At 33.7% G+C, this 18,292-nt stretch overlaps 1 protein-coding gene across 1 annotated transcript in view; it reads left to right on the forward strand.

Annotated features, from left to right (window-relative positions):
* The window catches only part of PCLO (piccolo presynaptic cytomatrix protein), a 272,220-nt gene that overhangs the window by 217,165 nt on the left and 36,763 nt on the right, over positions 1–18,292 (forward strand). The window contains exons 18-21 of the mRNA XM_004676888.2: positions 1,869–1,962; positions 3,301–3,372; positions 4,828–5,008; positions 7,118–7,312. Coding sequence (XP_004676945.1) covers positions 1,869–1,962; positions 3,301–3,372; positions 4,828–5,008; positions 7,118–7,312 — 542 coding nt within the window. The remainder of the gene's footprint in view (positions 1–1,868; positions 1,963–3,300; positions 3,373–4,827; positions 5,009–7,117; positions 7,313–18,292) is intronic.

An 18,292-nucleotide genomic window follows, 5' to 3' on the forward strand; every position in this document is an offset into this window, starting at 1 on the left:
TGTATCAATCCACTTTCCAGCAAACTTTTTGCTCAAGATTTTTTTTTTCAGTTTATCTTGATAAATAGAAGTGTTTTCATTCATTTTAATGTGGCTTAAATTTCACTGAATCAATATATCTCAATATGTCCATCATCGTATTAACATAATACTAAAAACAATATTGCAGTTAATATTTGTGAGGAAATTCCTTGTGCATAGGTGAGAGGGCTTCTATAGCTGGAAGTGAAGTCAGAATTGAGTTTTCTGGGTCTTTGGGAACATCAAATATAACATTACTAAATATTACAATTTTAATAAAAAGAATTTTATGAATTTATACTTTTGTCTACAGTCTATGAAGGTACCTATTTCAACAAATCATTGCTTATAAATTTCCATAAAATTTTTGCAGTTTATGACAAAAACATCAAATCCTGCTGTTACTTTCATATATTCAAATAGGTTTGTTAGAAATGAAAAGAGTACTGCTTTTTCCTTAATTCAGTTTCAGTGTATAAGGTTGATAAAGGAGTGTTTATAAATGTAATCTCAGTGATTCTCAACCTTGGCTACACATAAGATTTACCAAAATATTTTTAAATGTTTTATATCTAGTCTTACTCCTAAGTTTTAAATCACTGTTCCCTTGAGGGCAAAGAACAGTGAGATGTATATATATTGATGGCTGTCCCACCTCCCACCCTTGGAACTCAGATCAAAAGGTGATTCCAATATATAGTTACTTATAATTGTTGACCTTACCTATGGCCAATGAAAAGAGAATAAAGACAGAGCAAAGATATTTGACTGTAGATGCTTGGTTCTAAAAGCTGCATTGAGAATAGACAAGTAAATTTGTGTCTGGGAAACAATATTGGCCATTGTAGGTTGTGGCAAAACTTGAGACCAAGAATGTAGCAAGAAAGTAGGGAATACAAGTATGGGCCCAGGGTCAGCATCCAGTTACTTTAGGAAAAGGCAACCTGTATGGACCCAGACAAGTCAGTTAATTTGGGGGTTTCTGGTACTGACCAGAAAGAAAAGTTATCAAGGACCTGAGACTGAAACCCATGTCTTCATGGCACTACTGACCAGTAGCAGACAGCAATAACTCCAATCCCCATCAAATGTTTGATGTTAGCTATAGATGTTCCTTCAGACCTAATTGAATCAGGCTTGGAAATAAGTTGTCTTTAGAGGATATAAGATCTTAAGCATTTCTCAGAGTGAGTGAAAATTCAAGGATAAATATAAATATCCTAAATTATAGTGTATGAGGAAAATCTTGTATTTAGTTCATCATTTCCAACATAAGTTATTGATTTAAACCAATAATTTATATTTAATTTAAATATATGCAGATCCTACCTTACAAAAAGCACCATATTCATTAACTATAAGGAAATAAATGTTCATTAAATCTTAACTATAGTAACAACCATTTTTATCTATTTCCCCAATTATCACAATTAACTACTGAAAAAATTAATTGAAAGACAACGTGATTAGGTGTCAAGCTCTAGGAAAGTTTAATGCCAAATTATCATATATGAGAGAAAGAATATATTGGTGATTTGATATGGTTCATGTATTTATCACCCACATTCAGAACAGAGTAAGATTACTAAAATCATAATATACTTATAACACCTAAAAGCTTTTCTTTAAAAACTACTTACTTTCAAACAAATAAAACCAAAGTAACCAACATATTTTTAAATTGTCATTGTGCATTCAACTTAAAGTTTAAGACATGAGGCTGATGATTACATAGTGACTCAAAACAAAATATCATCTTAAAAACTTTGCATGCCCTGCCAGTTGACTATGAAGTTATCAGTTAAGGTGAATTATTCAAGATAACACTCTCTTTTCTTCCAATTCAGTGCTGAATACAAAAGAAGGACCAAGTATGTTCAGAAAAGCCTTAATCCTGAGTGGAATCAAACTGTAATTTATAAAAGTATCTCCATGGAACAGGTATGCAGTGATTATTTTCTGTGTGATAGATTTAGGTCAGTGTAAGAATAACAATGACAAAATTATGGAAAAGCTGTCATCCTTATCACTTTTGTTTTACAACCAAGAAAGATTAAATTAGAAATATAACAATTATGTAAGAAATGTAAATGAGGAGATGGATGCAGGTCAAAGATATAGTAAAAAAGGCAATGTGCAGAGTTAGTTGAAGTTGTCTAAAAAGACATGAAAAAAGACTAGTGGAACATTTTCCTGTGATTACTTAAAATTTTTAACTATATATTGAAACTTATCCTATATTGAGAGAAAGTATTCTCTAACTGATCATATTTTTTTTTTAATTTGAGTAGTTTCTTTATTTTTTTCTAGTTATACTGAGATATGATTGAAATATAACATTAAGGTTAAAGTGTACAACATAATGATTTGGTGTATATACTACAAAAAATGTAATGGCAATGTTTAGACTTTCATCAAGAATACAAAGAAAAAGAATATTCAATACATAAATATATATATTATCACACCAAACAACATTTCAGGAGCACTTCTCTAAATTGAGTACTTTGAAGAGTATTGTGGGACTAAACTGTACTGAAGGTATAAAGATGTCTGTTGAAATGACTATCACCACCAAAAACACATAAATCTATACAAAATTGTGTCAATGTGTGTCTGAAAATCTTATGTCATGAGTTTTTATGACTAACAGGAAGTAACTGGTAGTATATAGGGTTAAGTTCAGAAGGAAAAGAATATTCACAAGAAAAAAAGACATCTGCATGAAACAATTATAAATGAGTTCTAAGGTGAGGTTTATATTTTTTCTTTTAGAAGATTTATAATTTGCCTATGAAATTTAAGTTGTGTAATCTGAATTCTTGAATTTAAATTCACCAGTAGAAATAAGACAATGCTATGTTTCTGGCAATTACTTAAACAGAAAACTGTAATCCAAATACTTTCTTGAAATATTCAAAGCATTCTGTAGTCAATGAATTCTGTGGATTCAAAGAGTATTCATAAATTCTGCTTTCTTTTCTTTAAAGTGGAAATTTGGTATTTAATTATCAGAAAAGAAGCAAAAGTTGTCAGGTTTTTAATTGTTGCCTTTTTAAACACAAAACAGTGAAATGCCTCATGATCAAACACTAGTTTTGACCAAAATCATTGACATCTTACATAATGTTTAATATGAACCTATACAGTTTTAAATAAAACTGAATAGTTTTACATAAATGGGAAGGTTTGAAATAAGTGAGCATAAATGTTTATTATATGAGAATAATGAAAATTTTTGATAAGAGTGGCTAAATGACATTTTGATTTGGACTTTAGCTCAAGAAAAAAACGTTGGAGGTGACAGTCTGGGATTATGATAGATTTTCTTCTAATGACTTCCTTGGTGAGGTGAGTCTCTGATTTCCTTTCCCTTAATTGTTTTCATTGTAAACCACAAATTAAAGTTTGGTATAAATATTGATATATAATAACCATTTCTGGATAAAGTGCTTTTGTTCATATAATTTGTTTTTAGATTTACTACTTGAATGGATAAGTAATAACCCAAGAAATGGTCTTCACTTTACCACTTTATACACTTCATAGCTCATTTGCAAGATGAAGTATTGTTTTGTATAAGAAGATAAATAACCATACTGTGAATACAAATAATTATGTTAAAGATTTGAAACAAAAAGTTACTGTAAAATGAACTGTAATACTTAAAATACTTTTTACTTTATTTAGTTGTAATTCCTCTGATGTATAAATGATTCTACATTGCATTCTTATTTATTTTTTAATGAAAAAATGCTCTCAGAATAGTCTGAAAAAACATAACTAACAGTAGGAACAGTTTTATATTCATAAGAGATATAACCTAAGTATAAAATCTTGTCAACTTGACAGAGCCTGTGACTTTTTTCATAAAAAGTACATTTTGTTTAATGCTCCGTGCTTTGAGCAAAAGTTATGAATTAAAGTTTAAAATAGCTATGTACAAAAAATACAGTACCTAAAATATATGCTATCCTTGTGACAGAACGAAAGAAAACAATTGTGTGATACTGTTAACTGTGGGCTTGTTTAGTTGCTAGATTGTGTACCTACATTTCCTGTCAGAATTAACCATTTGACCTTTACCTGCAGGTTTCATGCTTATACATCCACCTGAGTAACCTTGAGTTTAGGAAGGACTACTCTGTACTCTAAGTTGTTGTGATATAGTCTGACAAAATGCCCCATTTCAAAGACTGATTTAGTGAAGTCTTGTTAATATATTGTCTTCTTGTGCTCACATGACTAAGCATATATCCAAAAGACTAGTTTTTGTGCTTGATACCTCATCAAATGCAATATGCCAATAACTGTAAAATGCACCTTTATGAATCATTGTGAAAGAAAAAAATAGTACAAATTAAACTATTACACATTGCTTTCTCACCATCAGTTGTTAGTCATGGCCCTATTTCAAATGTGAAATAAAGCATTTTAAAATAGAAGAAGTAAATTAAATGTAAATGACCCATTCTTTTTTTCATTTTGTCCTCCATGTAACTAAAATTAAACAATCTTCGTAAATGCTCACTTTAGTTCATGGAACAGGTTGTGACCCCACCTTTTCACATCATCTCCAAATAATTAAATTAATGATGAAAGATTTTATACAGTTCTGTTTCACCAAACATTCATTAATTATTGGTATGTACATAGTTCACAATGTCATGGGTGAAGGAAAAAAAGACAAAGATCTCACCATTCTCAAAGAATGTATCTTTGGGTAGACTTCAGATCACAGAAAAAGTAATAACTGAATTATAGCTCAACCCATAAATTCCATTGATTATTATGCTCTTTTTTCAGGTATTGATCGATTTATCTAGCACATCTCACCTCGATAACACTCCTAGGTGGTATCCTCTGAAAGAACAGACTGAAAGCATTGATCACGGGAAGTCCCATTCCAGTCAGAGCAGCCAGCAGTCCCCAAAGCCATCTGTCATTAAAAGCAGAAGCCATGGTATCTTCCCTGACCCATCCAAGGGTAGGAGATATTTCAAGTAGAAAATGCTCTTCCTATTTGTTTGCTCGGTGTCTTATATGAGTTATATGAGTGCCTGTGCATTAAGTATATTTTGAGAGGTTGAATTCAATTGAAAATATTCAATGTAATGTCGTGTAAACTGTAGTGGATATGGAATTAGGAGAATTGGGTTTTAGTCTTAGATCAGGTACCTAATTAGGTTCATGATAGTGATTTTCACCAGTGACTCAGTTTTTCAACCTGTAAAATGGAAGAGGTCAGGTTGTAAGAGCCATTACATGTTTCTTAGCTCTCAAAATCCATGATTTTATAAAATGTATTGTGGTATTTAATTTTAAAATATTAAAATCCTCATCAGTTCATTGATTAGACATAATCATCATTACCATTTACCATCATTACCATATATCTTTGCTTAAATTCATTTTTTATATGGTACATGCACAATACATACCACATATAAATTTGTATCCTGCTTTTTACTGGTGCCAAAAAATGTACCCATATCACCAAAACAATTGGCATGCATACAACAACTCAATTTTTACTTAAACTTTTCCTGTATGTTGGGTTTATGATTATTTTTAATAATAATTATTATTTTTTTAAAGATTTATTTATTTGTGCATACAGAACTGGGGTACAGGTCAGAGGCTCAGGGGCGATGAGAGGTTTCACCGTAGACAGAGTGGGGAGCAGAACAGGCAGATCAATGAAGTACACTGCTGAGGGGAGCAGCGGGAGGGTCAGGAGAGGTCTGCCATGCCATGTAGTCACCTCCGGGGCAGGTGGGGATCAAACTCATGCAGAAGTGGCTTAAGCTTCTTAGTGTAGTGTTTTAACCCGCTGCGCCACCAGGGAGGGCCAATAATTATTATTTTTTAATAGCATCGTCATACACTGGATTTGACAATGTTATGTTCAACATTCACATTAAATGAACTTCAAAATCTGGGGTAGCTTATCACCACTTATCCTACAACAGAACATTAATCTTCACCATAAAATGAGTTACTGCCTATATGAGATAACCCCCTTGTAGTGTCTTACCTATATGTATTGAATTAGTTATACTTTATATATTTTTTTAAGATTTATTTATTAATGCACTTAAGAACTGGGGTACAGGCCAGAAGTATGGGAGTGAGAGGAGTCACCAGAGACAAGAGTGGGGCACAAAACAAGCAGACTAACTGAAATGCACTGCTGAGGGGAGCAGCAGGCGAGACAGGAGAGGTCTGCTGTGCAGTGTGGGTCACCTCCAGGGCTGGGAATCAAACCTGCAGTTCAGTAGCAGCAGACAGCCTCACAGTACTCATTGCACCACCAGGGAGGGCCCATATTAGATATGCTAGGCCCAAAGTTTTAAATGTAAATTTTTTATGTTAGGCCTGCATGTTTGTTTCCTTCTTTCTTCAGAGACCACATTGAGAAATGGTTTTCTGTACATTAGAAAAGAATGGATCATAAGTGCAGGCATTCTAGGAGACAGAAAACTGAGCTCTTATCCAATAGGCCACTGAGTTGATCTAATAAACTACCAACTTCACTGATGCTAAAGATTACTTGTGGATAAGTTTTATAGATCATTTATGGAATCCACTTTAAACAACTCTGTCCTAAACATTCTAGAATAAAGACTTCTCTGTGACTATCATGGTAAATGTGTGATCAATACATACATTCTCTATAAATCTACCATGATCTACAGTCTTATTATCATTTGTCCTAGTAACTCACACCTCTACACCAGGGATTCACTACATTGTTCCTAAAAACTCCAGTGGCAATATTAGCATCTTGTCGCTTACCCAGCATCTACTAGAATTAGCAGAGAGGCTTGATGAAACTATTGAGTTAAGAGTCACTTATTTGAGGCTAAAGAGGATGCATTCCTCTTCTCAGTCTTATCACTTCTCAAAATTATCATCCTTTTGTTTCTCTTCCCCCAAGTTGTTTCATCACTGTTAAGTGAGCAGTTGCATAAATAAGGCAAAAAAGAACCAGAATTAACATAAGTCTGAGACAGTTTCAAATTATGTGTAAACTGAGCTCAACTGGAGGAATCCTGGAGCAACTTGATCTTACATTTTACCCTTCTGTGGCCAGATATGCAGGTTCCCACCATTGAGAAATCCCACAGCAGTCCCGGGAGCTCGAAATCCTCCTCTGAAGGCCACCTCCGCTCTCATGGACCCTCTCGAAGTCAAAGCAAAACCAGCGTCACTCAGACCCACCTGGAAGACGCAGGGGCTGCAATTGCCGCTGCAGAGGCCGCCGTGCAACAGCTCCGCCTGCAACCAAGTAAAAGACGCAAATAAGTTCCTCAGCATGGCAGCTTAATGTTCATCTGTTGCCTTTCCTTCCTGCTGTCCTTTCCTGTTCGCTTTCTGTTTTTGGCATACCTTGCTCACTCTGTTCTCTGTCTATTGTCTGTGTAAAAATAGACTCAATACATAAATATGCTCTTTCTTACTTAGATTTTTTTTTTTTAATTTACATAGATGGCAGTAAAACTGGCTGTTTCTCTTTTGTCTCCACCGTCCATCCAACCCAGCTCATAGTATTTGGTAGCTGTGTCTGTGATGTTTGCAGGAAACGCAGTGTTGTGTGTTCTGTTTTTGTGCATTTAAATATACGTTAGAATATAGGAATCTTAAGCACAAGTAGCCGCCAATTTTCCAGGCATTACAGAAAAAAGAAAAAAAAAAAGCACACACCAAGACATTTAGAGAATATTAGCAGAAAGGTTCTCTCCACAGAAACACTTAAAATTGTAGGCAGAACAGTAATGTGACTGAGGGAATGAGGTTCTTGCTAGAACCTTTGGGAAAAGCGCTTTCAAGCTAGTGCTTTAAACCTTTAATAAATTATGCATGTGAGAAATTGTAGCTTTCCATGTGGGAAACTTTCTAGTCTTTTGGGGAAAAAATCTGCAAAGAAAATTATGTTTCTCATAGTCTCAAGAAAAAATAATATATTAAGTTTATGTGATGAGTCAAAGTAACCTCATTGAGGCACATTCGGTCCATTCTGTGGGATCACACTTTGTATAAAAGAGAATTTACAGGGTTTTTTTCCCCCTAAGCATTAGAAATATTCTTTGAAAGTCAAGATAACAATTAAAACTTGACAGTCCAGCCATCTTAATGCTGTATTTTCATTTAATATATGAAAATTTAGTCAATTGATAGAACTATATAAAAAACTAAGTGCAGACATCTTACAAGTATAGATACACTGTTACTTGCAAGAGGCTCTGGCCATAAAATGGAGACAGCTCCATGGTCTCCCCATCTCCCCAAGTCATCATTGCCAAAGAAACAGCCAGTTTTAACCCCCTTTAGTGCGTGCATGTGGTGTCATTTTGGCATTTGAGAGCACTACTTATTTAAATTCAGCAAAAGAACACTTCTGTTTGCATGAATAACATTTAAGCTGGTTCCATCTGAGGATACATACTCTGGGTTTCCATTTCACCCACACTGCCACAGCAGCACATAAAAGCGGTCAGTCTAATCATGCCAGGAAGCAGCACAGACACAGCATAGCAGGAGTCCTCCCTATTCAAAGAACTCAGTCTGATAATCTGCCTCCACCAGCCAATGGCAACCAAGACCAAAGCCAGCTAGCCCTCAGGAAGGTGATGTCTGATGGACCAGTCAAGCCAGAAGGAGGTGAGCAGAAAGGCACTATTCAAAGCACACAGCAAGAACATCCCCCAAATTTAAAGTCCTCATCTTTTAATTTTTAGGGATTGTCTGATAAAATATGTTTATCCACTTTTTAATGTGCTTTTGTGGGCATGGCATTTCAGGACTTCATCATCACTCTGTAAGTCCCAAGATCAATCCCATGATATATTGACTACAGTGATTTGTATTTTTCTATGCACTGGGCATCTTTTGACTTTTGTTGGGAAATAGATTAACGGTATTCATATTGCAGAATGGAATGCATGCTACTAACCTAATCTGTTCAAGCATGACTATAAATATGTGCATTGTGATAAAGTTTAAACTGCTCACATTCAAGTTAGCCTACCAGTTGGAATGTAGATCAGTTTTTGTTGCATATTATTTCAAGTGTATCTTTAACAATTCAGTGGATTTTGGAAATTCTTAGGGGGAAGTAAAGGAAAAATTGTTAATGCACTCATTCACCTTAATATGGTGAAAGGTCTCATCCTCAAGCAGACATTTTCCACTCATGTTTCCCTAGTTGTTAAGTGTATCAGATGTGTTGGGCATGTGAATATCCAAGTGCCTGTGTAATAAATAAAGTATCTTTATTTCATTCATAAACTCCTGGGTTCTGAGCCATTGTTATATGATACAGCTTAAAATGAGTGTGTCAGTCTTTGCTTTCTCATTTGATTCCTTGCAAGAGAGTATAGTTACTGCTCCATTGCCAGTACAAGCTGTAATATAGAACATTTGGGAGCAGAGCAAAGTTCTATGTCAGCAACATTATAAAATAGACGGAAAAATTATCACCAGATAAGAGCACCGGCACAGACATAATCAAGTGAATGACTAGTGGGGTGGGGCTTCTGTAGGCGATGCTTCCGCTGTTTCTCCCACATCCAACCTACTTCCCAGTTTCTGCGGGCTTCTAGATAGAGGAAGACTTGTCCTATGACCCCTTGCTCCGGAGATGTATCTAAACTTGATTCCATGGCTGTGTTCAGAATGGGAGGCAAGTTTGTGCCTGTCCCTAACTTAACCCCAACATTTATGAAGTTCTCCCCAAGAAAGAGTGCCACGCCAGTGACAGGCGCCACGCGAGAGAGATTATTAAATTACCTCCAAATTCAATCCAAACATATACAAGAGAGCTTTTTTTCTAAATAGAGCTGTTTTTCTAAAATAAAACAGTTTTGTTCTCTTAACCCTTTCTAACCAAAACACCTGATTTGTGATTCCATATAATTAAAAGTAATATATTTTTCCACAAAATTAAAATCATCTACTTTCCTGTGGGATCTCTTAGAAAAATGAAAACCTTAATGAGTTTTTTTGGGTTTTTTTGTTTGTTTGTTTGTGTTTTTTTGCCAACAAGAGAGATTCATGGGTAATGGAAGATGTAGGTTCAGACAATTAGCTCAAATGTCAGGATAATTCTTCATATGAGTTTCCTCCACCCAATTTATAGGTTATCATGTAGCACAATTACCCCTTTCTAATTATTCTTACTATTTACTTTACAAATTCTACCTATCACTTTTTCTCCTACCAAATAAGTTCAATTGATTTCTTCAATTATTCAATAATTATAAATGCTTCCCTTTCAGTTTCACACTCCTTTCAATTATTGTGACTTAAGTATTACTATATAACATTTTATCTGATCTTTTATTTGTAACTCTTAAGATTTTTAGCAAATGTGATTAATCTCCTGTCACTGGACAATGCTTTAATGGATATTCTCATATTTGTAAAGTGCTATCATTGAATATTGAAATTATAGTCAAAAGAAATCAAGGTGACATAGCATGCTTTTTGGTTTATTTAGCTTTAGTAGATAATAGTCTTTTCTAAAATATAAATATCTATGTCCTAGTAAGTATAAATGTATGAAGAACATAATTCAACCATGCATTTTGCCAAACAATAACAAACATACTGTAGCATTAAGCTTATATAAAATGCCATATAACTAATATGAAACTTAGAGAGGAATATTAGTCAGACATGTTAATATAGAAAGAGCTGGTAAGTGTCTGTTCACTTAACGGTAGAAATAAGTTTATTATTAATTTTAAGTGTTAGGGTACAAGTTTAACATGTAAAATCTCACCATGGAGTTTCTATAATCCCACTTGCATTCTGAAAATATTGCTCTAGATCTGAATAGTTCTTCAAATTGTACAATACGCCTTGTCATTCATTTTCTCATTTTACCACACCTAGTAAGGAGGTATTCATGGCAGAGATCCTTATTCCTGGCTTATGAGTGAGCAGTCAGAGTCGTAGGCCAGAATGACTAATGAACATACATCTAAGAATTTTCAGCACCTACCATATAATCTTTGTGTTATTATTCTAGGCCTTTACTTTTAAAATACAATACCTCTTTGAAATCAAACTCTCCAAATTTTTTTTTCGATTGAAAAAAAAATTATCATCTACTTATTTGTATTTATCATTCATAGTCTTACAAATAATTAGAGATGATTAGAAATACTATTCTGACTTGTTCTATCTGTTTTCTGAAGGCTGGTAATTAAGCTTTCCCAAATCATGGGAGCAAAACCTTCCCACTGAACAGGTGAGATGTGACAGTAAACAGCGCCAGTAGAGGAAGCTGCATGTTGTGTAGTCATTTCTCTCAATGGTGACAATAGTTTCCCTAAAGAGCTTCTTCAATATATTTTTGTGAGCATCTCAGCAGATTTCTACCTGATGTCGCATAAAATATAGGTCAAGCAAGAACTACAAAGTGAGCCAGTAGGAAACTTTTTTGTCTCTTTCTTCCTACTTAAGGAGCCGTAAGAGAAAAGATTAGATAAATTATGCCAGACCATCCTGATGCTTTAAAAATCCTCAGTATTTAGAAATCCTCAGAATTTTTTTATTCAACCAGTTTGGTTTGGTTGAACACAGAACTGCCATTTCAGAAGGTGACACCAACTAGGAAAAGAGAGCTTAAAAAATAGCTGACTTTTTTTTTTAATGATAACAAACATAAAACAAATTTTAAAAGTCTTAAAACCTTGAAAATTAAGTTAGTTGACATCTAATATGTGACATTTTAAATGCAGGTTGAGAATCACTGAGCTACTTTTATTTGATACTAGATTTTCTGTGAGTTTTAAATTTAGAAACAGGTAACATAAGGTGAGTAGAAATACCCCTCCACTCTGGAAAATAAGAGCCATTGGGATAAGTCAGAAAGGTTAGGTGAGCGGATGAATCACTTAATAAGTTGTGCGGGGGAAGTGTGATTGACAGTTCCCTGATGTGACTGGATGGTGGGAGAAGTGCCTGAGGTTGCTTCCACAGACCTCTGCTAGAAACTGCACTGTCAATAAGGCTCATTGCGGCACCTGTCCAAAAAGTTTCCTACCCATGTGTTTCCAAGGCGAAGTTTTACTAAGCATGGGGTGGGAGCTATTCTCTTGGGTGAATGGCAGTGGGGAGTTGGGTTGGAATGCATGGTGGGCACTGGGAGTGGAGGACATTGTTGGTTACATAAGATGGTAGCTACTATAGAAGGTCACTTTAGGGAAGGAGGAATTTAGCATTCTCTATTTCTGGAAGAGAGAGGGTCCAAAAGGAAAGCAAAGAGAAATGAGAATGAGTTTATTTGGAGGTGAACTCTTCTGTAACACGTAAGTGGTTAATAAAAAAAAAAAAACAGACTTCATACCCCTCATTTCAGTGTGTTTGTGCTAATGATGAAAATCTTAAAAAAATAAAACAAAAGCTTGGGTAGTTTAAAGTAAAAAGAGAATTGAAGCTTCAATGATGTGAACACTGCAAGCATCCAACAAAATGTTAGCAAATCAATTTGGATAATTACAGCTTGCAAATTTCTATGCCTGTTTCTCCAGGGGTGAGGGTTTTCTTTCTTCATAAAAATCAAAATTCTCTACTCATATTTTGTTTTTTGAGAGTTCTGTATTTTCTTAGAGTGATTGATTATGCATTTTCAAATATTGCTGTTGTCATTTAACATTTATTCCCAGAAATAGCTCCGTTCTCCACGCAGTCACTGTAGGTGTGTAGCTGACCATCCCTTCTTAACAGCCCTTCATTCACAAAGGTGAACTCACTGACCTACCATCTACGGGGCCTTTTGTTCTTTTCCAGTAGTAACCATGGGTCTGCACACAGCCATCCACATAAATTGTGTCTGCTTCCCACTGGGGGGTTTATGTTCATTTCATTTGACATGAATAGCAAGACCAAATCAGCAACCTAAGCATCAATTTGACTTCAATATTGTGCCTTTGTCAAAGAATCTAGCCATAGACCTGTATAATTGGATGGGACTATTAACACATGATTTGAAAAGAAGAGAAAGGCATAATTTTTAACATGCAAAAGTCCATAGTTATCTGTCATATCTTTAACAAAGTTAAATTTAATTTTTAATGCAAATTATTTTACTTTGGGCTAATGCAAATTATTTTACTTTGGGCTAATGCAAATTATTTTACTTTGGGCTGAAGCAAATTATTTTCAAAAAAGTCAATTGATCAAATCATTACCAGAGAGTAGGACCCTGAGGAAATGATGCAGGCAACTAACTAAATGCTGATGCTGAAAAGAAAGAGAAACATGGAACATAGCAAAGCTTATGAGGACAAAGTGTGGGTCCCTGAACAAAGGGTACAATCTGAGCATGGAGCTGAGAATGCTTTCACCTGGGTAGGAAGTACCTTGGAGCAGGAAATACGCTTCTAAGGAAAGATGGGGGGTTGTGGGAGGCATTATCTGGCTACATAGTGATATTGCTGAAATCCAGCTATCTAACTATCCTTGAATTACTGATTATTTTTCACTTTTCATGCACATGTATTACATTATGTAAAACCAGTTTACCTCACCCATTCTTCATTGTGCAAGATTACTTGTGGGGGAGGGGAAACATGGGTGTGGGAAAGGATAAAATAATTCTTCATGTGTACTGAGCAAACTGAAAATATCCTTTTTGGCTTTTATTACTGTGTTGAATGTGTATATATGTAATTATTGAAAAGTCAAAAACACTTAGTGTTTTTCTTTACATTTATGATTTATATTGAGATATCATAAATAGACTATTGAAATGTTTAGTTTATTAAATGTAAGAGTAGGGTTAGTTTAGAGATAATTAAAATTTTTGTGTTTCAGAAACTGAAAGATGCAAATTAGTTAAACTGATTGTTTAATAGAAAAGTATAGTCAAAATGTTAACATTGTAAATGAAACAAGAATAGGTAAGTTTTAAGGAAAAAATGTTTGATGAAAGTTAAACACCTAAGAAACACAAAGGAGGAGAATTTCTGCTTTATTTTTCTCAAAAGAACACAGAAATAAATCCACTTCTCATTAAGACATTTCAAACTCAAAGCCACGTCATTTTAATTTCTAGTTTGTTTTTATCTGATTTCATATAAAATAAACTTAAAATCTGTATAGATAAAGAAGCATACATTTTTTATTCTACTGAATTCAAATTGCCATATGAATTTATTATATACTTTTCATTTTGGTTTGTTGTAAAGCATTCTCACTGCTAATGACATTTTATGAAGTAAATACTGAGTTACTATTTTTGCTGGATGTATTAATGTAGGAAAAGACTAGAGATTATGAAGAGGGTACTTTTTGGAAGAATTTGTATTCTTTTATGTCTATCAACTATTGTTATTTGCTCTGGGTTTTTATATACCATAAGATAGGGGTTTGTTTTTTTGTTTTTTTGTTTTTGCTCATTAAAGGATAGGAAAATTTATGGCATAATGTTTAATTCAGGCCATAATAACTCTAATGGTATTCCAAATGAAATAAGTTTGGTAGACATTTGGAGAGAGCAATCTTAATAATATTAAGATCAATGATAAATCTTTTCAAGAATGTTAACAATTTGGTATTTTTCCTATATGAAAATAAAATAAAAAATAAAAGATATCATTGAATGATTGTCACATATGAAGTAGTTTAGGAGGACTGTCAAAAGGTGCTGGTGTTAATTGGTTTTTCTGGTTTTCACAGTTTAGTCCTTCATCTCAATCACTGTAGATGTAGACTAATAATTCTTAGAATTGGTCCACTGACCTCCTAGGGTCATACAGACCCTTCAGACTCAACGAGGTCAAAGAACTACCAAGAATATGTTTTGTCTTTTTCATTCTCATTCCTCCTCAATGTACAGTAGTTTTTTCTGTGTTTACCTGAGTGTCATGACATCATTGCTTTGATGGCTAATGGAATATGTGCTTGTCAATTATTTTTAAATGGTTTTAGTTTTAAATATGATCAATGTTAACAGCTATAACTCACAAAAAAAAAGTTTTTAGGAAACTCAATAACTTTTAAAAGTGTGAAAGAGCAAATCTCTGAGCCACTGATCTAAATATATACACAACTATAATTTTCCAATAGCCAAAGGCAATGGATGATGTAGTTTCTTCCAAATATGATTACCATAGTTGTCTCTAAATACTAGATGCCTTATAGCTTCCATACTGCATTTCATAACACCTTTCCTTTGTCATTTGATGTTAATTTATAATTATTAACCGTGATAAATGATAATTTTCATTTCATAATCATTTAAACATTTTATTGGTCATGATTTGATTAAATTATATGTCCATATTCATTATTTGTTTTTAAATTTTACTGGTAAGTCATTCATCAGCTTTATTCAAATTGGTTCCAACCTAAGATGGAGTGAGAGAGAGAATTATAAAGGTAGGATTTATTTTACTCGTATATTTATCACAAAGATAAGATTTATTGAACAAATCATTTATAAAGTATTTGTTCCTTTAGACTTCAGTTGCATTACCTATGCTATATATTGCAAATTAATTGTGTTGGCATAAATAGCAATATAAAAACAGAAGATTGGTACATTGAGGGAAAATCAAATTTGGGGAAAACTAAGTTTCTTGTCTCTTCTCTAATCCTTGATTAGGTGATTTTTGAGAAAATATTTTGTTCCAGAATCTCTTCAAGATTATTACTGACACTGCAGTGAATTAAGACAAATAGAAATCACTGTCTCTGTGAATCTCCCATCCTAGTAATGCTTGTTGAATAACCAATTAACAATATTATGACAAAATTATGAAGAATGAGAAAGTGTGAGTTTCATCTACAAGTGAAATTGAAAAATTCCAGCAGTCAGTAACTTTATATGCAGCCTATCATCATCATGTTTAGAAATATCTAGAAATTAATTATATTTTATTTGTTTTGACTATGGTGCTATTTCATAATTTTTATAGTCCATTGGGCTATAGCTAGCTATAGGAAGAGGGAAGTATTTTTAACAAGGTGTATTTGAAAAAGGTAGCAAGGTTAAGGAAATTACCTAGAGGTTACAGACAATGGTACAGAATGAGTTTATCCAACAATTGTCCAAACTCCTCTTTGTTTTGTTACCATTGACTTTGAAAGTGATGAAAAATTTTTTTTCATTGCTTATAGGACCATTAGCCATATATATGAGCATATGAGTAATTTATATTTTCACTGCAAATGTATTCTTTTGGACAAGATATTTATATAAATCAAATTATCTAGTTTCATTTAAGGACATCATCCTTATTTTCTTGGTATTCACGATTTGGGTTATCGGTTTCAGGATTATATAAGAACATTTTTCAAAACTGACTATTTTTTATAATTACTTTCCACTCAAGCAAACCTGCATATTTTCTTTAAAAAACTGCATAGGAGAGAATCTGTCTGTTTCAAGGGAAAGAAATGAGTATTGAAAAGTTAAGATTTGCCCTTGAAAAATTCATGTAGAACCTGAATGTTTATTCTTTCAGATATGACTCTCCTTGCCATTAATCTTTTAAAGTCTAAGGTCTTTATTGTAGTAATTGTGTTAGCATTTCTGAAGCAAAAAAGAAAAAAAAAACTTGGTACTTGATACATTCATTCTGTTTATTTGGACATAACTGTAATTATAATCTAAATGAAGTGTCTTTCTAAATTTTCATTAGTGTTACAGTAGTCTTAAACATTTTCCCATCATTTCCTGTGAAATTTTGGTCTCTTAAACTGTATATTAACATCTCCTTGCAAAATCAGCTGTAAAGCAGAAGCATCTTTTAAAAGGAAACATATTTAAAAGGCAAACTTACAGCATAAATGCAGGTACTACGATATACTGAGACATCACACATTATTTCCTTATACGTTATAAGGAAAAATCCTCTCGACCCTGTTATTAGCTAAGCTAATTTTATTCTCATTCCAAACACAAGTCATATAACTGTTCTACACTCAAATGTCTTATCCCTGATGTGATCATTTATCCTATATTGTGTAGAATGAGGATTTAGTATGGGAAACACTTGAAAGTTATTTTTGGCCTTAGATACAGATTGAATTGCTCATTAAAGTGTCTTGGAAAATTCAGTCATAAGACCAGTGTGAAGGAGAGGAGGAAAGCATGTGAACATGATTAAAATAGCTTTCCCACCTTTCCTGGGAATAACAAATAGAAGCATTACATCTCCAAATTCCCTCTCTAGAAGAATCTATTATGTATGTATAAGGTATGATGGAATACCTTAGAAGATATCTTTTGAATTTTATAAAGAAAAAAGAAACTGACACCCAATTTCTCAAAAATTGTTACAACTTTGTGATATGTAGTTATATACATTCAGCAATAATCTGTCATTTAAAAATACTTCTGTAGAACCTTTCAGGTTCTATAAATGACCGGTGCAAAAGTCAGCCCTTAGGCCTCTCTGTCCTCCAAACACTTCTGAGAACTTTGATAGGAGGACATGTGAACCCTCCAAAACTTGACTGTTGACGCTACTTATTTCATTTTCCTTTATTTTTTTCCATATTAGATAATGTACATACTGAAATAATCTAGAACAAAGTTATTAAGCTTCTTAAGTCCTACTAAGAGGCAACATCTCTAGTAATTCTTTTACAGATTTAACTCAAAGGGAAACCTACCAAACAATGCTTAACAATAATGGAACTTAAAACCTTCAAATGAACAAGAAGAATAAAACTGGATAATCTTTTTCAATAAAAATAACAAAGCAATAACAATAGCAATAAAAAGGGATAGATGATAAAGCAGAAAGAGTGAAAGACAGGCACAGAAAGTTGGAAGATCACTGATATCATTTAAGTTAAAGCAACGTAAGAAAAAGATACATGCTGTAAATACATATTTTTTTAAAGATTTATTTATGCATACAGAATTGGGGTACAAGCCAGAGGTGCAGGGGCACTGAGAAGTCACCAGAGACAGAGGAGAGCAGGGCAGGCAGATAATAATGCTGAGGGGAAGGAGGTGGGGAGCAGGGAGGATCAGGAGAGGTCTGCTGTGCCATGTGAGTCACCTCCAGGGCGGGGATTAAACTTGCATTGAAGCAACTGAGGCCAGCTTGCAGTACTGCGTCCTAAACCGTTGTGCCACCAGGGAGGGCCCAGTAAATATGTAATTTCTAAAACAGGTGGTTATTTCAGTGCCACCATTGAACTTGAATTAAGCAAGATGTATTAATTGGCTTTTGAATTTAAAAGAGTTAATATTAAAACCCTCTAGATTGTTTTTACAAAGATATTATTTTATCAGGAAACA

Source organism: Condylura cristata, unplaced genomic scaffold (genome assembly GCF_000260355.1).
Source record: "Condylura cristata isolate star-nosed mole 26May11 unplaced genomic scaffold, ConCri1.0 scaffold00005, whole genome shotgun sequence".
Taxonomy (NCBI): Eukaryota; Metazoa; Chordata; class Mammalia; order Eulipotyphla; family Talpidae; genus Condylura; species Condylura cristata.